General features: G+C 46.2%; 14 protein-coding genes across 14 annotated transcripts; 8 read left to right on the plus strand and 6 right to left on the minus strand.

Annotated features, from left to right (window-relative positions):
* Positions 1-66: 66 nt before the first annotated feature.
* On the plus strand, positions 67-3285 carry GYP5 (GTPase-activating protein GYP5; the record flags this gene model as incomplete). The annotated part of the gene is made up of 1 exon (XM_022607477.1): positions 67-3285. The coding sequence occupies one exon, from the start codon at positions 67-69 to the stop codon at positions 3283-3285; it is 3219 nt and encodes a 1072-aa protein (XP_022464068.1).
* A 451-nt stretch (positions 3286-3736) lies between these two features.
* Positions 3737-4039, plus strand: RPL36B (60S ribosomal protein eL36; the record flags this gene model as incomplete). The annotated part of the gene is made up of 1 exon (XM_022607478.1): positions 3737-4039. One exon carries the CDS (start codon positions 3737-3739, stop codon positions 4037-4039), a length of 303 nt encoding a protein of 100 aa, XP_022464069.1.
* Positions 4040-4699: 660 nt separating this feature from the next.
* ATG41 (Atg41p) lies at positions 4700-5119 on the plus strand (the record flags this gene model as incomplete). Its single annotated transcript, XM_022607479.1, has 1 exon — positions 4700-5119. The coding sequence occupies one exon, from the start codon at positions 4700-4702 to the stop codon at positions 5117-5119; it is 420 nt and encodes a 139-aa protein (XP_022464070.1).
* Positions 5120-5617: 498 nt separating this feature from the next.
* Positions 5618-6124, plus strand: YAH1 (adrenodoxin; the record flags this gene model as incomplete). Its single annotated transcript, XM_022607480.1, has 1 exon — positions 5618-6124. One exon carries the CDS (start codon positions 5618-5620, stop codon positions 6122-6124), a length of 507 nt encoding a protein of 168 aa, XP_022464071.1.
* Positions 6125-6930: 806 nt separating this feature from the next.
* KNAG0D00740 (uncharacterized protein) lies at positions 6931-8445 on the minus strand (the record flags this gene model as incomplete). The annotated part of the gene is made up of 1 exon (XM_022607481.1): positions 6931-8445. One exon carries the CDS (start codon positions 8443-8445, stop codon positions 6931-6933), a length of 1515 nt encoding a protein of 504 aa, XP_022464072.1.
* A 247-nt stretch (positions 8446-8692) lies between these two features.
* On the minus strand, positions 8693-9547 carry RBD2 (putative rhomboid protease RBD2; the record flags this gene model as incomplete). The annotated part of the gene is made up of 1 exon (XM_022607482.1): positions 8693-9547. One exon carries the CDS (start codon positions 9545-9547, stop codon positions 8693-8695), a length of 855 nt encoding a protein of 284 aa, XP_022464073.1.
* A 254-nt stretch (positions 9548-9801) lies between these two features.
* Positions 9802-11343, plus strand: KNAG0D00760 (uncharacterized protein; the record flags this gene model as incomplete). The annotated part of the gene is made up of 1 exon (XM_022607483.1): positions 9802-11343. One exon carries the CDS (start codon positions 9802-9804, stop codon positions 11341-11343), a length of 1542 nt encoding a protein of 513 aa, XP_022464074.1.
* A 110-nt stretch (positions 11344-11453) lies between these two features.
* Positions 11454-12527, minus strand: HUT1 (UDP-galactose transporter HUT1; the record flags this gene model as incomplete). The annotated part of the gene is made up of 1 exon (XM_022607484.1): positions 11454-12527. The coding sequence occupies one exon, from the start codon at positions 12525-12527 to the stop codon at positions 11454-11456; it is 1074 nt and encodes a 357-aa protein (XP_022464075.1).
* Positions 12528-12725: 198 nt separating this feature from the next.
* SRP68 (signal recognition particle subunit SRP68) lies at positions 12726-14528 on the plus strand (the record flags this gene model as incomplete). Its single annotated transcript, XM_022607485.1, has 1 exon — positions 12726-14528. One exon carries the CDS (start codon positions 12726-12728, stop codon positions 14526-14528), a length of 1803 nt encoding a protein of 600 aa, XP_022464076.1.
* Positions 14529-14639: 111 nt separating this feature from the next.
* IQG1 (Iqg1p) lies at positions 14640-19151 on the minus strand (the record flags this gene model as incomplete). The annotated part of the gene is made up of 1 exon (XM_022607487.1): positions 14640-19151. One exon carries the CDS (start codon positions 19149-19151, stop codon positions 14640-14642), a length of 4512 nt encoding a protein of 1503 aa, XP_022464077.1.
* Positions 19152-19395: 244 nt separating this feature from the next.
* CIN2 (GTPase-activating protein CIN2) lies at positions 19396-20061 on the minus strand (the record flags this gene model as incomplete). Its single annotated transcript, XM_022607488.1, has 1 exon — positions 19396-20061. The coding sequence occupies one exon, from the start codon at positions 20059-20061 to the stop codon at positions 19396-19398; it is 666 nt and encodes a 221-aa protein (XP_022464078.1).
* Positions 20062-20312: 251 nt separating this feature from the next.
* YAR1 (Yar1p) lies at positions 20313-20939 on the plus strand (the record flags this gene model as incomplete). The annotated part of the gene is made up of 1 exon (XM_022607489.1): positions 20313-20939. The coding sequence occupies one exon, from the start codon at positions 20313-20315 to the stop codon at positions 20937-20939; it is 627 nt and encodes a 208-aa protein (XP_022464079.1).
* Positions 20940-21270: 331 nt separating this feature from the next.
* On the plus strand, positions 21271-22125 carry SUI3 (translation initiation factor eIF2 subunit beta; the record flags this gene model as incomplete). The annotated part of the gene is made up of 1 exon (XM_022607490.1): positions 21271-22125. The coding sequence occupies one exon, from the start codon at positions 21271-21273 to the stop codon at positions 22123-22125; it is 855 nt and encodes a 284-aa protein (XP_022464080.1).
* Positions 22126-22354: 229 nt separating this feature from the next.
* Positions 22355-23518, minus strand: ENV7 (putative serine/threonine protein kinase ENV7; the record flags this gene model as incomplete). The annotated part of the gene is made up of 1 exon (XM_022607491.1): positions 22355-23518. The coding sequence occupies one exon, from the start codon at positions 23516-23518 to the stop codon at positions 22355-22357; it is 1164 nt and encodes a 387-aa protein (XP_022464081.1).
* Positions 23519-23656: the final 138 nt, after the last annotated feature.

The raw sequence follows: 23656 nt of genomic DNA on the forward strand, positions 1-23656 counted from the left end.
TTTTAATCCCTTTGCAATCCGGTTCTTAACAGCGCTTCAACGAACACATAGACGCACAGGCATATAATGGCAAAGAAGGGTAAAAGAAAGAACAAGAGCAAGCAGTCTCAGATTACTTCCAATACAGGCACAATAGCAGGAGACAATACGTCAGTTAACCAGAATGAGACAATTAATGATCCCGCTGAGGTGACCGCAGATGTAACTAAACCTGACGACTTGAATACAGAGGAGGTTGCTGACCATGATACAACAGCTGAGAGAGCAGATGAGGATAATTTGAATACGTCAATTACAGGGGATGCTAGTGCAGTACCTGCTTCCGCGGGTGATGTTCCAGAGGAAATATCCTCAAATATCGCTAACGAGGAGCAGGAACTCGATTTGAATACTTTGCCCAATCTAAAAGTTGATAGGGAAGTTAATGAGGATTTATCAGCGAAAGAGGGTGGACAAATTGAGGCTGAAGTGCCCACGAATAAACTTGAAACAGAGATCAATGAAACCGTGGAAAGTATTTCCCAATTAAAGGAAAGCGAGAAGGGGAACAAAGTCCCAAGATCACCACATGCCGACCCAGATATAGCAACTGATACCCATGATAATGATCTGAATAAAGATGCTCAAGACGGAATTGTAAGTGGCACGACTGTGAAACAGGATGTTGAAATTGGGAAAAACGTTGACCAGTTGAATGAATCTCAGTCAGATTTACACATTGATGACTTTGATATCACAAGCGAGGATTTAATTGATGAGGATAATTTAAACAAGACTGGAATAGACGAAAGCGGAAACGCTTTTTCAGAGGAACCGTTAGAGCTTGAGGTGACAAAGAAAAATGTAGAAGACATTGGCAAGTCAAAAGAGTCAGATGCCGAAGAAGAAGTCGTACCCTCCCAGAAAAATATTGAAAATTATTCCCTGACTAGCCCCAAAAAGGATAAGGACACCTCTCTTGGATCTGTTGGAATAGCAGCAGAATCCACTCAGGACGAGCTTGAAGAGATAGATTTCAACTCCCAACCTGTTACAGAGGAGGAACCTATTACCAAGGCCGACGAGGCAGAAATTGCCGATAAGGAATCTCATAATGAAACCAATTATAGACCTGAAGAGGAAAGTGTAAATAATGTGGAGGATGATGCAAACATAAAGAGTAATGAGGATAATGAGTCAAAGTCCGTTTCTGGAGTTGTCGACCATGACAGAGAAGAGACGCCAGAAAACTCTGCCCGTCCTACGCAAACTCTGAATGAAGTTGACGCAGCACCACCACCACTTCCAGTTCGAAATGACGAGGGGAGTAAGAACTTGGAGCCCGCGATCGTCAGTCCGCCTCCCTTACCTATGAGAAGTACTTCGACACCAAAACAGCCCTCAAATGGGTTTAAACGTGACGGTGAACCGTCTGATAATGGTATTCCCAATGCCTGGACACCTGCAGCCTCTTTACTGGAGACGAAGACGCCAATAAGTAACAGAAGCTTCGGTAACTTTGAGAATTATGCAACGCCCGCTCGTTCCAGATTTATCTCTACTTCCTCTAATCAAATGAGTCCGGTCGACCCTACTATCGCTGATGTTAATCTTATCGTTAATAGGTTTCGTGTGGCAAGCGAACAAATTGGAGACGTCAACCCATCTGTGAGGGAAGGGATAGAGGCGGGTCACTCTTTACTGATATCGTCTTATACTCAATTACTGTCTCACCACGACGAGGGAAGTAACGAGGAGCCAGTCGCTGTGGAGGACCTTGAGTTGAAGGAGCTAAGCACTACTGATTGGACTTTTTGGACGGGTGTTGTCAACAATTTTGCTACGGTAGCAAATCAGAGCCCTGATAAATTGGAGGAGGAGATCACGAGGGGTATTCCGAGACGGATTAGAGGTATCATCTGGCAACTAATCGCTAGCTCTAAATCGCAGGAAATTGAGGATTTGTATCAGACTCTTTTCTCTACAGAGAGTTCACACGAGAGCAATATTAAGAGAGATCTCCAACGGACAAATTTTATCCCACAGGATAAAGTGGACTCGCTATTCAATATATTAAGGGTGTATTCAATTTTTGATCCGGATGTTGGATACACACAGGGGATGGCGTTTATCGCGACCCCATTATTATTAAACTGCAACTCAGAAGCGGAGGCCTTTGGACTACTGATAGCTCTAATGAAAAACTACAACGTGAGGAGTTTCTTTCTACCGGAGATGCCGGGACTAATGTTAATGATGTATCAATTTGACAGGTTGTTAGAGGAAAACGTTCCTACGCTGTCCAATCATTTGCAAAGAGAGGGGGTACGGTCCAGCATGTACGCGACACAATGGTTCCTGACGGTGTTTGCTTACAAGTTTCCTCTGGAGTTTGTGTTACGGATATTCGATATCATCTTTTTCGAAGGTATTGAATCGCTGTTGAAGTTTGCTGTGAATTTGATGATAAAGAACGAGGAGTCGCTAGTGACGCTACGGTTTGACAAGTTACTGACGTTTTTGAAAAATGAACTGTTTGAGTACTACCTGCGGGAGCCGAGTGATGCTGAATCTGTTGTACAGACTGACCTCGAGGCGTCCGTGAAGGGGATGTCGAGCGCGGAGGTGGTGTTGGACCACGGACACGCTTACGAGTACCATGTAGACTTGTTTGTCCGGGATGCGATGAACGACGTGCACATCACGCCAATATCGTTGAACAGGTACGCGTCAGAGTACGAGGACTTGCATCAACTGGAACGGGTGAAGCAAGACGAGTTCGAGTCCCTGCGGGTGAAGAACTTCCAGTTGGAAAAGGAGGCGTCTAAGCTGAGCCACGAGTACGCGCTTCTTGACGAGGAGCATATATCTATAGCGAAGGAGCTTATACAGTACCGGCTGGATACCGAGACTTTGCTCGATGAAAACAGGGACCTGACAAAGAACGTCGAAACATTGGAGACGCAGCTGTCCGATCTGAAGGCCAAACAGAGCGTTCCGAACCCTGATGCGGCGCTGCCTGTGGACTTACGGGGGGACCTGGAGAGGACAATGAAGCGGAACACGGAGGTGGTTGCCCTGAATTCCCAGTTGCAGGACCGCATCGACGATTTGGAACACACCGTGAGGCGGCTAATCTTCGAAAACAAGAAATACGCGGGGAGACAAAATGCTGTGGACCCCCCCGTGGGTGATGCCACACAGACTGCCTCTACTACGGACGGGGGAGACCCCAGGGAGAGGACAAGCACCACATCCACATTAAGCAGTGGCTGGTCAGGTTTCAAGAAGGTCTTCAAGAAGTAGACGAGGGAAGCCACAGAAAGGTAGCGTGCCGCTGGACGTGCCGTATATATACATCCGTACACCCACAACACTTTTGTTCTGTTTTTATTTTTTTGGAAAAACCCAAAAACAGCAGTCACAATTTCCGTATTAGGAAGTTTTGTGTTTTCCGGCAGCGTTCTCCGTGTAGGTGAGGGGGGACCAGCACGCCAGGCAGGGCTTCTACTGGGAACCCCGCCTGGGAGTTGAGGGAACTGGAGGGAAGGCCAGGCGGAGCCGTCTGCCTGTCTCAGTGCTCTCCCCCCAGAGAGTGCCACTCCGCGCGGAGGTGTCTCGTTTCTATAATTTTTTCTTCATTCCAGAGTAGTTATTACTTTTGTTCAAATAAGTTAGTTGCAAGTGGTTTTTCGATGTGTGTGTATTATTCGGCGAAGGAGACAAAGAGACGATAACACCAACGAATAGATTAAACATGGCCGTCAAGACTGGTATTGCTGTTGGTTTGAACAAGGGTAAGCAGGTCAATGCTATGACCCCAGCCCCAAAGATGTCCTACAAGAAGGGTGCCATCTCTAACAGAACCCAGTTCGTCCGCTCGCTGGTGAAGGAGATCGCTGGTCTGTCCCCATACGAAAGAAGACTGATCGACTTGATCAGAAACTCTGGTGAAAAGAGAGCCAGAAAGGTCGCCAAGAAGAGATTGGGTTCTTTCAAGAGAGCCAAGGCCAAGGTTGAGGAGATGAACAACGTCATCGCTGCCTCTCGTCGTCATTGAAGTTGCGGCATCGCTGCGAACAGCAACCGTCCTTTTTTAGACAAACAACACACACACAGCATCAATAAATAGTATATGTGTTTGTATAATTTCATACTAAAGACTCAAACATCCCGAGGTGAGACACTTCTGCCAGCAAAAACTGTGGCATTGTGGCACACCCAAGAGGTTCCCGCACCGGCAACCTCTTGGCTCCCCGACACGTGCATACCGGTCCCCGTCGCGTATCCGCAACCAGAGACCGGGCCGTTTGGGACAGTTTTGTCTGTAGCTCGGCTTTCTGGGAGCGCGATGACACATCGCCGGCCCGCTGCGGCGTCGTCTAGGAACAGTGCGCTGCACCCGAGGGTATGTATTACTCACCGCACCCGCGGATTGTGACTCTGTCTCTGGCCGTGACCGCGTGGGTACCACGTCCCTTGGTGGTGGTGGTGGTGACTGATACTCTGGGACGCAGATGGTGATATCCACACCTGCGTTTCGGATAGTGGTTATCAGGGTGCCCGGTATCTGTAGATAGCGCAGGGGTTTGCACCTAGACATACACACACACACATATATATATACATGTAGAGGGGTGATGCTGTGTGTGTCTGGATCAGCTTCATGTAGAACCTTTTCTTGGTACTCAGAACGGTATACACACACACACACACAGCTATGTCTACAAGTTCATTCTATTCCCTAGAGGAACAATTTGGCGAGGAGGAGGACCTCTTCGCGTTTTCCGTACAGCAGAGAGGCGACATGCCCTCGCTGTCGAACAGTTACAACTCAAAGTACGAGGACTCTCCCGCATCCTCGTACAGCAGCAGCTTGCTCCCAGGAGGTGCTCAGATTGTATCGATACAGCAGGGATCACTGCAGTCGCTTACGTACTCAAATAACTACAAACTACAGTCCCCTGGGACCATCGATGACATGATATTTGACTTCGACGGCGAGTTCTCTTCCGGTGGTCTGGAAACACAGAACGTATCGGATGATCAAGACCCTCGGGGTGACACGGGGGCAGTGGATTTGGACAATTTTGCCAATGTCGCACAAAATAACTACAGACTGTGGCTTTCGTCCGTTTAATAACTCCCCGTGAGGGGCACAAACGGACCACGCACCAGCACACGCGTAATCGGCATCGAAACTTAATTCCTAATATATTCACTCCACATCTCTTAGCATTCCCGGGACTCGTCAAAACATAGATTCATATTTACATTTAATATAACACGTTGTATACTCTCAATGAAAATGTTTAAACACTTCAAATAATAAGTACAGGGCTGTCCCATCCAATACAAGAACACCACTGACCACTACTACCACTGGGTACAACTCATGGTATGGTATGCCTCATCGCTTAAATCTCGGAAAAACCGAAAACGGAAAAACTAAAAATTATCAAAGCACTTCGAATCGACATGATGGGGGGTGTCCGACTCTTGCTCTTCTCTCACCCATGTTTCAGGGTTCTCCAGATCAGCTCCTGTATTTATAAGCAGACAGGGTGGTACAGTGGTTCGTGTGTGTGACGTTCTTCCCCTCAACGAGCTGCCCCTCTCATCGAGCAAAATACAAAATATGTTCAGATTGCTGCTGAAGAATTCAATGAGACCCACAATTCTAACTGTACGCAGCAGTGGCTCTAGCCAATTGCTGAACAGTAGTATACTGACTGCATCGCGCGGGTTCTCTCGCACAAGGCCGCGGTTACACGGACACCTGCGGAAACCGGCAAAAGGTGAGGAGCTCAAGATTTCGTTCATCCTCAAGGACGGCACAAGTAAGACATACGAAGTCGCAGAGGGCGACACGATCCTCGATATTGCACAGGGACACAATCTGGACATGGAAGGTGCATGTGGTGGGTCCTGTGCCTGCTCCACGTGCCACGTCATCGTGGACCCGGACTACTACGACGCGCTGCAGGAGCCGGAAGATGACGAGAACGACATGCTCGACCTGGCGTACGGGCTCACGGAGACAAGCAGGCTCGGATGCCAGGTCAAGATGTCCAAGGATATCGACGGGATCAGGGTCGCTCTGCCCCAGATGACCAGAAACGTCAACAACAAAGACTTCAGCTGACTCAGAAGTGTCGACTTTCTACTTGTAAATAAAGTTCTGCACATACACCCAGAGACGGTTGTCGCGGGAGGGGATGTGAACGTCATCTTCATTGCTTTGAACATAGGAAGTGCAGACCCGCACAGGCGTCCCTTCATTTGAGAGACCTCTTGTCTGTTGATGAGAGGGGGGGTTGACGTCCATGGATCGAATAGTCAAAGAGCAGGCCGGAATTTCAGATATTTCTGGCGCATGCTTCTCTGCACTTATCTAAATTCTTATTAATACGCGTATAGTTATTAATAAGTTTGGAGGTTGGTTGTGATTCTGTAAGAGCTAAAGTCGTTTATGATTAGTTAAACTGTGTAAGGACTCTGGTATTATTTATTTACGCCGTATAGGTAAGTATGTAGTTATATCAGTTGTGCTTCCTTGTCTTAGACTCCTTTGTTAGTTGGGTCCTGGATTCAGAAACGGTCTTGAAAGATGTCGGTGTAGATACCTTGCGGCTTATATACGTTCCGGATAACGGGTCATCCGCATGTCTCGAGTTCGTATACTCACATGTCGGGTTTATAACAGTTCTAAGTACTGTATTAGAGAGGGTGACGGTCATGCGTCAATTCCCAAGGGGAGTTCCCAATTTATCCTCACAGATTCAATCTTTGTTCCAGCACGAACGATTTCTACATAGTTTTTGCGTTCCAGGGACCAATGGATATCCAATAAACATTAAAAATTACTATTGATAAGAGAGAGAGAGAGAGACAAATACAAACGGTAGACAGCTGGTATTACAGGTCAATGCTCTTCCCCACTCCCACGCATCAAAATACTCTTACATTTTGGAATTTCTTACTTGACACATACCCAAACCAGTCCCCCCTCTGCGGTCTCCATGCGATGTTGTTAATCTCTTGCGACTCGTTGGCATAGAACAGGTTCGGAGTGTCCAGTACCTTGCCCCTTGTATCGTCTGCAATGGCATGCTCATATCCCGTACCGGCCATGCTGATATCTGTATCCCCCGTGATAGAAGTCGATGAACTCGTCGGAGTGGACCCGTCAAGCGCGGTGTTCAAATCCCAGTAGAGCACCTGGCAGTCATCACTGCAGGACAGGAGAACATTCCTCTTCGTAGGGTGCCACTTGATCTGGTTCACCAGAGAACTGTGCCCCTTCAGTGTCAAGGCAGGGGACTCTGGGTTCCTCATATCCAGGATGAGGATATCCTTCGAGTCGGCAACGAGCGTTGCTATTATGTTAGGGTCCATGAGCGACGGTTCCAGCCTTAGGAGAGCGTTGTTCTGCGCGGTGACGTCGTTGACTGTCCCTTCCCCCGCGGGCGGTTCGTAGACTATTGTGCTGTGCGCTAGGGACCTCAGGTCGAACACCCTGACGCTGCCGTCACCACCACAACTTGCAAACAGGTGTGTTGATTGGGACAGGAACCGTACGTCGTAAACCTCGCTGTCGTGTGCGATCAGCTGCGTCTTCACGTAATTGGGACTTTGCAAGTCCCACACGATACATGTCGTGTCAATGGAACTCGAAACAAGTAAGTTTGTATCGACTGTGTTCCAATCGAATGAAGTGACTGGTGGTAACTCCCCGAGTATCGCGGTCGTAGTGTTCTTCAGACAACCCCCCGCGGCGGCCAAGTTAACTTTATTCCCCGCCGTGTTGTTCCTCTGCTTCTTGTACTTACAAAGGGACAAGTTAATCTGTTCTTGCAGCGAGTTTGTGTCCTCATTCAGGGACCAGATGCGCAGGGAGTCCGACGCCGTTGCGAACTGTCTCGGATGCAAGTGACTGGGCAGCCATTGAACTTTACTGATCGGGTACACGACGTCCGCCTGTGCCACGTTGTTCCACGACAGCAGGTCGGGCGACTGGATCACCTGGATTTTGTTCCTGCTGTCCTCCTTGTAGGAGCTCATGCACACGAAATCGTCGTTACTCCAGTCAAGACCGAACAACGGGAACTGTTCCTGGTAGGAGCAAGTCCTTGTGTTTGGGCCCAATCCGGTACCATTACTGTTCATGAGTTCCTGTCCACTCATAAAGTTCCCCCCCTGGGGGTTCCCCGTGGTGACATAGCTCCCTCCCTTCCCCATGGGCGGTGCAAAGGGCCCTGTGCCACTGCCATTGGAAAAATCCAGCGGCGAGTACAGCGGCGACCTTGTTGCGTAGAGATTGTTCGCACCGTCGAGGGGTTGGTCGTTCCCCTGCGGATCCGCAGAGTACGGCGAGGCCAAGTAGCTCGTGTGGAATGGCTGCTTCTTCTGCGCGGAGTTCCCAAAGGATATGGAACTTCTCTTGCTGTTGCGGAACGGGTCCATGCCCAGTTGTATCTGTAATGTAGTAGCGACGAACCTAGTGATAAAAAAACCTCCCCCAGTAGACTGACCGCCGGAAAAGAGCACGACAATTGCAAGGGCCAGGAAGTGTGTGTCTACTGCTTTTGCCCCTGTCCCTTGTGTCAAACTCCTTGAATTCTCACCAAAAAATCTCAGCAATACTTATATTATAGTGTGACGACAGTATACAGAGAGAGAGATACATGAACATGGAACGGGATTGCCGCGGTCAGGTTGACTGCGCGGGCTGCCTCCTTACCCTCTTCAACTTGGCCTTCTTTGTCTTTGGCAGCAGTGGCGGTTCCGCGAAGAGGGACTTGTACTTTTTGTCCCTCTTGACGTTTGCGGCCTTGTAGTACTTGATGCCTAGACGCGAGGTTTTGTTCTTGCCCTCTCCTAGCAGGAGGGTCTCGACTTTCGCGATGATGAAGCTTGGTGGGAGGAGCAATTTCACGAGTTTCTCGCATGCTGCGACGAGAAATCCGACGATGACACATATCATCGTGTCCAGAGAGTCGAACTTTTCGAGCAGGATGTACTCGAGCACGAGCACGAGTAGAGGTACACACCACGCGAGCGGGATCCTCAATTGCGTGTTGAAGAACCGAATTTTGGCGCCGAGCTTACTCTCCTTCGCAAGAAAGTACGCCCACAGAATCTGCATCCAGTAAGTGACCCCGCCGATGTGCAAGTCGGAGGGGGACACGACGCACAGCGAAAAGTAAGGGACGAAGAACGCGACCGTGATCACGTTCAAGAAGAAGAAAGTGTGCACCGTGCCATGGATCCTCTCGAAATTCGACAACGCGGGGAACAGCAGCAGCAGGTTCAACACAGTGGGCACAAAAGACCTGTGTTGGTTGTCAAATGGGTAAGCAGATACCTCGTTGACCAGCTCGAAGACCCCCTTGCTGCCCTCCAGATACGACCCCATAAATTCCAAAGGGTGTATCGCTGTGTCCACCGTCCACCAGGAGGTTATCATCCCAAGCACGACGTTGAGGGCGAGCAAAGTACAACAAACGGCACTCAGAGCACCGAACGGCCTTCGGTAAAGCCGCAAAAACTTATCCACGTACAGCATTGTCTCCTAAGGTGTGGGTATCAGATACAAAACAGGACCTGCAGGACTTACCAACGCCCTTGTTGCTCTTGTGCATGGTTTTTTGAACGATGCGTCGCTGTTGCTGTCAAAAGTTGCGATTTTTCACTTTTGACGAAGTTGAAGGCGATGAGGGCAGCAGCAGTTGGTGATGATAATGGTGGGTCCTGTGGGTGGTTGTGTCGTCGAGATGCACGTTGCGGGGGGGCAGAGAGACCTATTAATTGTCCCCTGTGATGTTGCTGAGTCGGGGTGGAAGCCGTTTATGTCTGCGTCGGGCGCGGGTGTCGTGGGACTTCGGCGGAGGCTACCCTGAAATTGATCGCTGTGGACGGTATATAATAAGCTGGTCTGTGACACCGTCGTTACTTCTTCTTTTCCGGTGGCAAGTGCACCGTTGCATTAGCACGGGAGTTAGACGGTCAACGAGACAGATGACAGTGTCGAAGGCGGAGAATGTGCGCAACAGGAAGCGTGTCAAAAGGGCGGGAGCCGGGAGGGATCTTGCAGATGTCGAGTCCGCTGCTATGAACAGTCTCTCACATGTCGAGTTATCCGAGGAGCAGACTCAATTGCGGGAGAAGGTGTTGCAGTTCGTGAAGGAGAACTTGCCCCAGGGCCAGACACCCGATACTGGGAAACCGGCGATGTTCGTCATCCAAGGTGATGCTGGGACTGGGAAGTCTGTCGTTTTGAACTCGCTGTTCAACGAGATCCAGAGGCTGAGTGTCTCGTCAGAGGAGAAGACGCCACTGCAGGGGTCCCGGAACTACCTCGTCGTGAACCACCCAGAGATGTTGAAGCTGTACTTGAGAATCTGCAGACACTATAAGTACATTGCGAGACAATCACTCGAGAGACCCACCTCGTTGATCAACACGCTGCAGAAGGAGAAACGGCTTGCAGACGTCGTAATAGTCGACGAAGGCCACCTGCTAGCAACAGCGAAGGACGCCTTCAAGAGATTCTACGGTGAGAACCACCTAGAGGAACTCATGTCGCTCGCCAAAGTGCTCATCATTGTGTATGACGATAAGCAGGCGTTGCGGATGGGTTGTTATTGGGACGATGGGACAAAGGGCGACGGTGCGAACCTAATGAAGTACTACGAGTCAGTGCCCAAGAACAGGAGACACTGGTACAACCTGAAGCAGCAGTTCAGAGTCGCAGCGCCCAGTGATATCCTGGACTGGATCAATACGCTAAGTGTCGACGCCAAGATCCCCAAATTCCCCGCCAGTGCGAGAGATCCTGCGACCTCCTTTGAGCTCAAGATCTGGGGGAACTGTGGCGACATGTACGAGGCGTTGAAGGAGAAGAACGCACAGTACGGCCAATGCAGAATGCTCTCCACGTACGACTTCCCCTACAGACTCGACGGGAAGGACTACTTTGTCGAGTGTGGGGACTCGTTCAAGCTAAGGTGGGACAGGTACCAACCTAGAGCGGTCCTCCCCTGGAGTGAGAGGCCCGACAGTATCGACGAGGTCGGTAGTGTGTACACGGTGCAAGGGTTCGACCTGCACTACGCCGGTGTGATCCTGGGTCGCTCGATCGGGTACGACGACAAGAACGACTGTCTAAAGTTGAGACCGGAACTTTACGACGACCACGCTGGGTTCACAAAGAAGAAGAACATCCACAACCCAAACCAAGTCAAGCACAAAATAATCATGAACAGTATCAACGTTCTATTGACGAGAGGCACCAAGGGTCTTTACGTGTACGCGTACGACGATGCCCTCAGGGAGAGATTGCTGCAAACTGTCTCCAAGTAGAGACTCTGGTGTATCTTATTTCTATCAGGTGGTGTTCCCATGTCTGTCTGACAAGCACATATATAGATATACATGATAGATAAAGACAAACAGGATGCGACTGCTGGAGCTTACTGAGTCTTCTTCAAGGAAGACACTTTCCGCCTTTTGTTCATGGCCTCCCAAAGGATTCCTCCAAAAACGATGAATATGCCCACCCATTGGACTTTATCGACAGTCTTGCCAAAAACAGCAATGCTCAGCAGCATGGACATCATCTTTCTCGTCACGGTGATCATGATCAACACAAGAGACCCATATTGTTCCAACGTGTAGAAAATGAAGCACTGGCCCACAGCGCCACAGACTGCGTACGCAAGTAGGTAGATGAGCACCTGCGGGTCCCCTTCAAGCACTTCGAGTGAACCTTCGACTTGGCTCCTGTGGAAGACGGCCAAGTACGGTATATTCCAAAGGACGATAAACAGGTTCAGGGCAAACATGAGATGTGCCGCTGTGATGGTTTTCGACCCGTTCTTGTTCTCAGGGTCATTCTTCTCATCCACTTTATTCCTCTCAGCATTGGTTCTCAACATTGTGTCCTGAGTTGCATTGGTCAATCCATCCAGGAAGAGACTGACGCCCAGCAGAACAAACCCCATGACGCCAGAGTACGAGTCCGCATCTGAAGACTTCTTCTTTTTGTGCGTGCCACCACCCAGCGTGAATACAGTGACCCCCACGGTGACCAAGAGCGCGACCACTTTCTTATCCGAAGAGATCGGAGTCCTGTAGTACAGCAGGTGTATCAGCAGAACTGGTATCATCTTGCATGATTTCGCCAGCATGTAGGTCAAGTAGTCGACGTGCCCTAGAGAGTACGTCGCAAGTGGCGTGGACGCACTTTGCGTGAACGATATCAGCAGCAACTGCGTCGTGTGGTCCTTTATTAGTTGCCAGGGACGGTAACCGCCACCATTCCCTCGTTTTTGCTGCTGCTGCGTCTGCTGCAGGTACAATAAGCCGATCACCATCGCACAAAGCGCCTGCGCAACGGCAACGACGTTGGGGAACTGGAACTGCCTCTGCGAGTGCGGCCACACCTTCGTCGCCAGCGGCTCCTGGACAAGCGCCCACGTCAGAAAACTCAGGTATATCCCGGCCACACAGATAAAGAGCTTTACGCCGCCATTCACCAACTTCATTGGGCCCAGCGTCGACTGCTAAGGGCTGTTGTAAGTGAACCTTCTGGAACCTCTGCTGCTGTTCGAAACGTTTCAAAATTCGTCATTTTTTGGATATTTTTCTCGACTGGAAAATTCGTCGATGAAGAAGACGACGACGCAGTGACGGTTAGTTGGAGGTGGAAGGATTGGTCAGCAGTGAGACGAGTGTGGGCGACGATGGGTGTGTTCTCTCCTATCAATGCGACGTTTGGTGTGCGGGCCGACCAGCTGCTCGAATCCGACGCGGATTTCCAGAGGTACCACGGTAAACTGAACAGGAAGTTGCAGAAATTGAGGAGCCGGTTACATCTGACCACAAGAGATACGAAGAAGTACGCGTTGCGGGAGAAGTACACGAAGATCACCGCCAATGAGTATGACAAGAAGAACAAGCTGTTTGGTGTTTTGATGCTGTTGCACGCGGAGAGGGATCTGGCGCTGTGTGAGGTTTACAAACTGAGGTCGCGCCAGAGGAACAAGCTGAAGAAGTCTGAGGCCAAAGTTGTGGCCACCAGATTAAAGAAAGCGGTGAAAACGTCGCAGAGACTCGTAGAATTGACGCATAACGAGGCCCAATGGATAACGCGGAGCCAGTTTCTAGTCTACGCCAAACTGGCTAAAATTGAGTACTTGCTGTACGCCAAAAAATCTAAACACAAGGACAGCGAGGAAATCTCGAGGCAATTGTCTCTAGTGTTTGCCGCACTGAACAGGCTGAAGTCCGAGGGTCATCTCCCTGAGGAGCTGTACGAGTCTATTCGTCAGAAGTACGAGTACACTTTGACACAACATGCGGGGAACTTACTAACCTCCAACGAGTTGTCGAAGTTCATTAACACCGCCGTTTTGCAGAATAAAGACGACGAACTGGTTGCACTGCTGCTTGCTAATGACTACACTGTAGAGGATCCTGCCTTGGAGGTCGCTGCAGAGGATGCTGTTGAGTCTGTGACGGAGGTAAACTGGAGGTCGTTCAATTGCAAGATCACGGACAACCATTTGACAAAGCTAATGCAAGATGCCAAGCTCGTTGACGAATATGCCTCCGCTGCTGAATTTGACAACCACTCTTTGAATTGGCAAGAAGCACTGGCCTTCCAAAGGAACCGTATGTCGCACATGGACGACGATGATAACGACGAGAACGAACAGATTCTGTTGGCGTACATCAAATATCAAGCAATATTCATCTCTGTGTTACGCGAAAACTCCCTTTTCAACGATTTGTGGATGCAATGGACCCGCTTGGGGACGTCCGTGTCAACGAGATTAGTCAAATCGAAGGAATTGGAACGCATAGTCAACAACCTGCAGAAATACTTGCATGATATTGCCGAACTACCAGGTGTCTACTCTGATGACCAATTGTTATCCGAGTTTGAACTTTACAAGGTCTATCTTTTGTCGTATCTAAACGCAGGGTGCTTGGCGCACATGTACAGGGCAAACGGCCAGTATTTGGAAGCCCTAGCTTTGTACGTCGATGCGTACAAAATATTGGATGCAAAGATCGCTGAAATTGAGAATTGGGACTCCTTGGTACTACCGGAAAGTTTGTTGTCTAAGGATTTGATCGATGAACTTCTGGCGATGATCAAAACAGATATCTCTAGTGTGATTGCGTTGGCAGAATACGAAAAGGAACTACAAGGGAAGCTCGCAACCGGTAAACGTGCTAAATATCAGAGGACCGTAATTGAGAAAATAGACCACGATTGTATATCAGTCACCGATGCAAGGATAAAAAACTTGTTCCCATTGAGACCTATCTTGAGACCCGCTGGAGCAAAGGCCACCTTGTTTGATTTGGCGTTTAACTACATTAACTACGCGGAAGAAACAGTAACAACGACCTCCCTTGAAGACGAGGGCAGTGAACCACATCGTGCTGGCGTTGATGCCTCCGAAGAAATAGAGGTTGATGAGAAACCGCAACCAACCGGCAAGAAACGTGGCTTTCTGGGATTGTTTGGTCGCTAGAATGATATTTTAATGTATAATTTTTAAAGATTTTTCTTTATGTAGTCGAACCTTATACAGATTCGTAATAGAACCTCATCCGGGCTCCCTAAGCTTGTACCCCTCAATCCACTATTTGTAGAAAGTTGTAATCACTAACGTCAATAGTTTGGATGTATTGAATACGACCTTAGAATTTAGTAATGTCCATTTATTTTTCTTGGTACCAACTTGTGTGTTCAACAAATCTGTGAACGTGAAGGAGTCAACGGACTCAACATGCTTCTTTTCGGGACCTTTTCTCTTGTCAACAAGTTGTATACCAAATTTGGCACCGTCTGATGTGGAGATCCTAAAGACAATGTCAGGAAACTTTGGGCCACTGGATCCGAATACTTTAACTGTTTGTTCAGCAAGTTTCTCACCAGCGATTGAAATAATAACACCCTTTTCGTAGAGCTGTCTTGTGCTCCATTTGTATTTTAAGCCTTGCAGTTCAATACCTTCCCTATGGTGAACCATCTTAACGGCGCTCTTGAGGTTACCAAGAGTACCCTTGCTGACAGGTGCAAAACTTTTCGACCTTTGACATTTTCTAATTAGTTGTTCAATAGATGTCTTCAAGTGCTCCAAGTCAGCACTTAACGTCTGGTTTAAATTGCAAACATCCTCCAACGTATTTTGTGTTACGTCTAGTTCCTGAATAACATAGTTGATAGCGTAGCCAGGGTTTTTGATGGTGTTGGCAATATCATTCAACATGTTTTGTAATTTGTTATCTGACGTGCGAATGATACCAGCAGATTCTAGTTCGTGAACTTTCTTCAACGTGGAACTTTTTAGCGTGAAATACGTTAGCGGCTTCAAAAGCTCTACCATTGGGTCTTTCAATACAGCCTTATTGTCTTCCAAAAATTGCTTGAATGTAGGCTCATCTTTTGGTAGAATCGAGCTAACAAGTAAATCATAGAGACTGGAATCAACTTCCTCGATCTGTGTCATATAGACAAAGGCCCTCTTGGTTTGGTCATACAGTTTCCTCATCTTATCATCTATTACCAAGAATCTGTATGCCGTCGGGTTCAGTTCCAAGAACAATCTACCATTTTTATGCATATTCAGTTCGTCACCACTGTCCTTCAAAATGTCCCGAATGAGATCCTTGTCAGAATAATAATACATATTCTCTTTGAAAACTTGTAAAATCTTATGTGCTTTCTCGGTTAAGATTTCTAGTTTAGGTACCTCTGAAACCATATCGAGATATATCAACCTATCACCCTCTTGCTCATAATCAGGCTCAAGTAAGAAGTTTAAAAGGATTCCACGTATATGTGGTCTGATTTCCTCTGAATATTGATTCAATGGTTCGTAATATCCTGAGAAATTGTTGAACTCAAATATGGTTGATAGAGAAACAGCCAATGTTTGTACCCTGGTGTTAAGCAGTTTTAAATCCGCTGTCTCAAAACCGTAGAGTTCCCAGTTCATCAAATATTCATTGACAAATATACCAACAAGAATTTTAGCAATAGCTTTCAGCGACCCAAAATCGTCTGCATTTTTGTCAGCAGCATAACCAAAGATTTTTGTGCAGATATATTTGATTTCAATTGGAACATCCTGTGGTTTCCTGGTAAATATCTCAGCTACCATTTCAACTGCGTGCCACAATGTTCTCAAATTTTCAATAAATTTGTTCTTTACTTGTTCATCTGCAATTGGAGAAATGGATTTTGGCACCGCTGAACCATGAATCTGTTTATAGATCACCGTTGGGTCATTTTCAAAATCTGTAGTGGAAGCAGTTAGAAATTCCAGCACGGGACGGAATAGATTGAACAATTCAGAGTATTCTCTTTGAAGAAAATCTTTTAGTAATCTTTCCCAAAACATTGTGTGATCGTTCAGAAATGAATCAAAAGAGTTACTCTCAATAATCGAATGAAGCAGCATCTCATTAACAAATCTAATGAAGTACATTTTTTCTCTACTGCCCATTCTTTGATTGACAGTTGTGAAAGATAAATACACGTTCTTCTCAACAAAACTTTGGTGATGAACGAACATCGTTTTCCAGTATAACGGGTTTACTTGTAGCAGATAGAAAAGCTTTTCCATGCATGGGTATCTTGCCTCCGGGATATGGATGTGTTGTAAGGATTCGGTAGAGCCATCAGTCAAGCCAAAATCTTCTAAGACCTTCAAGGTATTTATTTTCTTTCTAATATCCTTCTCCAAACCATCTTTTTTGATATTCTCCGCATCTAAAGCAGCCTGGCAACTTTCCAGTTTATCCTGAGTATCTTCTATGGTCCCTGAACCGTTCAATAAATGGGTAAATTTGCGGACAGCCCAAAGTGTGGGATTTGGGTATTCCATCAACCTCACATAAGCACTTTTTATCAGAAACATTCTAATCCAACTCTGGACTCTAACAACAGATCTCTCGTTTCTAATAAAATGCTGAGATCTTCCATGCAAGGACGAGCGAATAATCTTACCTCTTAGACAACCTTGAAATAGATTAATATTGTTAAACTCTATGATATCGTCCACTAGATCTAAAGTATATCTCACCAAAATCCCCCTAACTGCCCCCTGCAAGACGTTAATCGATGCCAAAGAAGCATTATTGCCAAATTGTAGTTCTTTCATTTTTTGGCGTGCTCTGCGCCCTGACAAAAAGGCCGACATTTTTTGAATTTCTTGACCGTGTTTAGACAAAGGGCTTACTTTCTGGGATACACTTTTCCTTATCAGTTGAGATCTTACAAAACTTTGAAGGAAAATAACTGGTTCGATATTCGACAAATTGAACGAGCGCACAACTTTCTCTATTTTGGTCGTGCTTAGTACTGCCCTCAACCTTGCCTGTAATGTGATTAAACTCTCATTCGAAACGTGGACCTTGAAAATTCTTCTAACAAGTCTTCCCCGGATTGAAGATTGGAGAAGTTTCAAAGGACCATCTGATGCTACAATATCAGCCATTTCTTGGTACTTCTTTAATCTTTTTTGCTTACCTTTAATTCGAGCCTGCAATAATGAAGCAGTTTCTTCCTGTCTTAGAGCCAGAATTCTGAGCCGGTCCAGTCTGTACCTGATAATGGGCCCTTTTAAAAATGCTTGCAAGACCGGTAGAATAGGAACATCATCGTCAACTGGCTTAACTGCTGCTTCGATATCATCTTTCATTAGGGTTCTCAATGCAGAGCCTTTGCATAAAGCTTGAAGGTGCACAACTTCATGCTCAAATAGATTAAGCAATCGGTTTTGTAAATACATGGCAAATCTTGTATTTACACCTCTGCAATGGCTTTGCACGCCAACAACCTGCTCTAGGTATTGATCCTCTGTCATTTTTTCTCGACGAACGGGCGAATAACGTGAAGGACTGTAGTTGAAGCTCTTATAATATTCAATATCTTCTGTTCGGGCTTGACTTCTCCTCTTGTAAAATTCCGTGTCGTACGCTAAATATTTCGAGATCGTGGGTGAGTAGTATGATAAACTGGAACTCTTGATGGGACTGTAATCGAGACGAGGCGTATTGTTGATTAAAGAGGGGTCATGGTTTATAAATGTTGGAGATGGCAAATAGGAACTTGGCTTGTAAGTTAAGCTGGGTTGCGGTTCCAATTTCGGGGTTTTTGGTAACGTTACGGGTGTAGTCAATTCTTCGGCTTTGAATTCAAGCTTGGTTGGAGCCATTGCCTTTGGCGTAAATGCTGGTTCCAAAAATGTCTTCTTAGGGGTTAGTAATTCTTGTTGCGGGCTAACGATTTTAGTCCTTTCGAAGTTGTCAAAATCGTTTATTAGACCGTTTCTATGGATAGATGGGCTGTTGTTCGTCGCTATAGGACTAGAGGGTAGAATAGCGCCCAAGGATTTGAAGTCTCTAATTTTGGGCCAAGCCTTTCTACACCGTTTCAGGTCATTTGATTCAAAACTCAGTTCACCGGAAAGATTGCTTAATATGGGGGTAGTACCTGGCCATTTCTTGTTTATGATTGTAACCAAAATATGCAAAGTTTCGAAAACCTGTGGCATGTTCTTTTTATTGTAAAGGTCTTGCAGCTCGAAACGGAAGGAGTCCGGAACACCAACATGTTCCACCAGAGAAAAAAAGGCATTGATATTTTGTGTGTGTTTAAACTGTAGTTTATCTCCGGCAGGGAAAATGTTTGGTGCTAAATCTGGATTGATCCTTTGAGTGACCTTAGCCAGATAAACACCATTTCTCAAGCCGTCACCAACACTCAGTTCGAACTCAGAGGGCAGTTCCTCATGGATCAATTTTTCAATCCACCTTTTCACTTCACCAACCCTGCACAAAAATTCATAGTATTTCAAATCCTCGTTCGAATATTGTGATAGATCTATCTTTTGAGGACTGCGCAGATTGCTACTTTTGGTAAGGGGTGATCTGGAAGGTGATTGTGTGTAAATATTTTCATTAGTTTTCGAGTTTTCCCTATTTAAACTTATGTTATTCAATGCGGGACTAGACTTGAGAGGCGAACCCAACCGTTTGGTTGGGGTTAGGTTAATTTTAGAAGGCGATGAAGGTTTTGAAGAAGACAGTTGCAAATCAGACTTGGAATTGACGTTTTGCACATACCTGTCTAGATATGATGCCATAGCGAAGCGTCTACCGTCTAATGCAGATAGATGAGTTATTGGATTCTTAGCACTGGATCCCTATAAACACGAAACTATCACCTGCCACTACGCTCTTTTCGAGAATTAAATGTTTATCCGAAAATGCACTTTGGGGCCTCAAAAGAATTTTTCAATATTTATGTATTACTTGATTAGTATATGTTATGCGTTCCTCCCCATCTGGACTAGTTTGGGACATCGCGAAGACGCAATCTATCTTGCACTACCTCCCATCTCGTGAAATATAGTGGTGTTTCAGGGAGGTGATATTATCCCCAAAAGAATCGAACGGTTCGAACTGTGAACTTTCATCAGTCCCTCTGCCAAACCCGAGATCACTGAAGTTTTGAATCTTGATGAACCTTTCACAATTCGAGTTGAAAACTGTGTCTTTAAATCCTTCAATCACCACATTTTGACGAGCAGCATCTGGTAATACACCGGGAACTCTGATTTCAACCTTGCAATTGGTGAAACTATGCAATCTTACCTGAACAGTGTTTTTGGGGGGTACCTCCACAATAATAACTGAATCTTCACAATGAGTCATGAATACACTCCCCCTGGCAAAAGATATATTTTTCAGAACTACGATCGAGTTCGAGATGTTAGCTAAAGTCCACGATCCAGATTGATTTTTGCTCGTAGCGTTGGGGGACACAACAACACAATGGTCCAAATTATTCAAAGTGTAAACTGATTTGTCAACAGTGATGCATTCATCACGTTGACACGGTGCAGGAATGCCCGTGGTTCCAACTGTTGGTGTTATATTTGAAGCAGCAGAGCCATCAACCCCTGATCTCTTCTTGAATAGAAACTTTTTTTTGTCCGGCACCGACTGGACCAGACACTTTTGCAGAAGTTCCCGCTTGATCTCTTGTCCCATCGGGCCTACCGGTAGACACACAATTATCAAACATTTTTGTGTCCCCTCATTTATGTTCTCGAGTACCTGGAATGGCTGAGATGGTCAATTATCAGTTAAAATGTCCAGCACATCTCTCTTATTCTGCTGAAAAATCATTCAAAACGAACTGACGAACTTCTCTTAGAATTTGATGAAAATTTTGGTTAAATTCGATGAGCTTCACCAAAAACCCACGTACGAAGGAGCAAGAGCAGTTACACCGCGGACCAATGACTCTACATAACGGACCTTTAGACCAAGAAGATCAGGATGCAATTATACTAGATGCCAGAGCTGGTGATCTGGAATCTCTGAAAGAGGTTTTTGAAACACTAATAGACCCCTCGAGGCTATACACCTGTCGAGATCTTGATACAAACTCGACTGCGTTACATATGGCTGCTGGTAATGGCTATGTGGACGTTGTTGAATACATCTTGGGTACAGTCCCCCCCGCGGAATTGAAAAAGTACGTGAATTTGCAAAACAATACGGGGAACACTGCCCTTCACTGGGCGTCCTTGAACGGTAAATTGGATGTTGTCGAACTACTGTGTGACAAGTTTGAAGCAGATCCATTTTTAAGGAATCAATTTGGCCACGATGCCATCTTTGAAGCTGAAAATAATGGCAAAGAGGAGGTCGAGAACTTTTTCTTGAAGAAATACGATGTCGAACCAGAAAGTGATGATGAGGACAGGAAGGACAGCGATGGCAAGAAATCTAACGTTGCCCCTGCCGTGAACCAAAATAAGGAAGTTCAGATATCGGAGGGGACAGAAATCGAAAGTATCACCAAAGAGGCGACAGAAGCTCTGAAAGAGCAAACCGAAAAGCTAACCTTGCAAGATAATTAACAAGGAGGATGCTTATAACAACCCACTGGAATGACAGCCCAACAGTCCAACCCAGAAACATAGTCCCCATGTAGTACAAGTGTATAGTAATAGATAGTCAACCGTGGACCCCATTCTGTTACCCGCAGACGTCTCTGATATCGCTGTGCACGAACTGAAAATTTTTTAGAAAAATCGCGAACTGCAGAGAAAAAAATAAAGTGGAAAATTTCAATGCTTTTGACGTGAGAGAGCAGAAGACGCTTCCGGTGGAAGTGTGTTTGTTCATCCTTGGGAGCTGCTTGACATCGGCGTGCAGTATACAAAAAAGACACAAAGTAAAGATATAATCATGTCCTCTGATCTTGCTGCTGAACTTGGGTTTGACCCCACGTTGAAGAAGAAGAAGAAGTCCAAGAAACTGGCGCCAGAAAACTTGGATGGTGTTGCCGCTCCAGCTAGTGCTGATTCAGCTGAAGGCGACGACCTTTTCTCTGGTCTGAAGAAGAAGAAGAAGTCAAAGAGCAAAGATGTGTCCAAGGAGAGCGCTGGGGATGGTGAACTAGACGATGTCTCTGAGGCTCTCGGCGAACTGACGTTGAAGAAGAAAAAGAAGAAGAGCAAAGACAGTACATTGGATGATTTTGAAAAGGAATTGGCCAGAGCAGGTATCAACGAGGAAAGCTCGAAGGATTCCACTCCAACGGGTGAAATTGGGAACGATGAAGTTGGCTTGCCATACGCTGACCTGTTGTCCAGATTTTTCTCGATATTGAGAACGAATAACCCTGAGCTAGCAGGTGACCGCAGTGGTCCCAAATTCAGAATCCCTCCACCTGTGTGTCTACGTGATGGTAAGAAAACCATTTTTTCTAATATTCAAGACATATCTGAAAAGCTAAACAGATCCCCAGAACATTTGATTCAATATCTGTTTGCGGAATTGGGTACGTCTGGTTCTGTTGACGGTCAGAAAAGATTGGTCATCAAGGGTAAGTTCTTATCCAAACAGATGGAAAACGTTTTGAGAAGATACATTTTGGAATACGTGACCTGTAAGACGTGTAAGAGTATCAACACCGAGTTGAAGAAGGAACAATCCAACAGATTGTTTTTCATGGTCTGTAAGAGCTGTGGTTCGACCAGATCTGTCTCTTCCATTAAGACGGGGTTCCAAGCCACCGTTGGGAAAAGAAGGAGAATGTAAATTCAAAGTTTATTTTCATGCACAAAACACAAAAAACTGGTATATGTCCATATATAAACTCGTGAGAGGAGAAAGAGAGCGAGAGATAAAATCATTACTACATATGAAAACGGTAAAATATAATTAACCGCCATTTAATAAACCAACAAACGCTGTATTTGTGGAAGGCAGCAGAAATTAAGAACTGTATTGGCATACTTGTATTATTTTTATATGACCCGACACCATATCATATGTCTTGCAATTGACCCAGAAGTTCGTTGACCGTAGGCCTCATAGTGGGGTTCACTTGCAAACATGTCTCGATTACAGATACCAGTTTTTTCGAGTATACATGGCCTTCGGGGAAAGAATATCGAGCCTTTGATATCCCGTACTTTAACGGTACTTCATTGACCTGCTCCTCTCTCTTAAATGGTGATATACCAAATAGCAATGTGTATAGTGTACAACCAAGAGACCAAATATCAACCGAGCAATCCAAAACTGTTCCAACCTTCAAATTAAGCAACTCAGGCGGCATGTAATACACGGTGCAATGTTCCTCCGTCCACTCCTTAATGGACTTTAACATCTTCACGTTTTCAATTTTAAGGTCTAGCTTCTGCAGGGATCCCAGCTCCGTGATTACAGGCAGTCCATCTGAAGAAAACAAGATATTTGACGGCTTGATATTCATGTGTGCATACGAGTCCATCTTCATGCTGTGCGAGGAAAGCATATCCATCTCGAAAGGCGTGCCATCCAACAGCATTGCTGCATCGTCACTCAGCGTCATCGAGACGGCGTCCATACCGTTTTGAGGGCCCATACTCGACCCGAGGTTCCCCCTTGAAGTTGGGTCATGCAGATAGAGCAAACCACGACACGTACCAATCATAACCCTTATCACTTCACTTTCGGACATTCTAATGCCATCCAGTAGATTTCTGTCAATGGCATCGCGCAGGGACCCCAGTGGTAGATAGGGAAGCAGTATTAGCACTGTCTTGGAACCGTCCCTCCTTTGAATGACCTGCGAATCAAGGCACTGCATGATATAAGGGGATTTAAAGTACCTGTAATTGTCGATTTCTTTGAGTGCGTTCGAAACACTCTCAATGTCACCAAAGGGACACATTATCTGCCTTACCACCATATCCGTCGGTTCGTCATACCCGTCGATGTCGTTGAGATTACTCGTAGACATACTCGATTGCCTTCTCATCCCACCAAAAATTGATCCGCTGGTCAAGGACTTGACCTGGTATGTGAGTGACAACTCGCTTTCGCTGAGTAGCCTCACAATCTGATATTTCCTTGCATTAATGGTGATCAAAGAATCAGCATAGTTCCCGAACGACCAACAGCAGCAACAACAATTTGTCCACACGCTTTTAATGAGAGACTCCATCCGGGTGTTAAATTCACCCACTTAAAACTACAGCAAGATAAGAACATGCCCTCTCATCTACTCATCGGTTCCATTTCCCTTTTCCTTTTCCTCATATATAATATATATTTCAATCTTTTGGATATTACACAAGCATGT

This window comes from Huiozyma naganishii, chromosome 4 (assembly GCF_000348985.1).
Source record: "Huiozyma naganishii CBS 8797 chromosome 4, complete genome".
Taxonomy (NCBI): domain Eukaryota; kingdom Fungi; phylum Ascomycota; class Saccharomycetes; order Saccharomycetales; family Saccharomycetaceae; genus Huiozyma; species Huiozyma naganishii.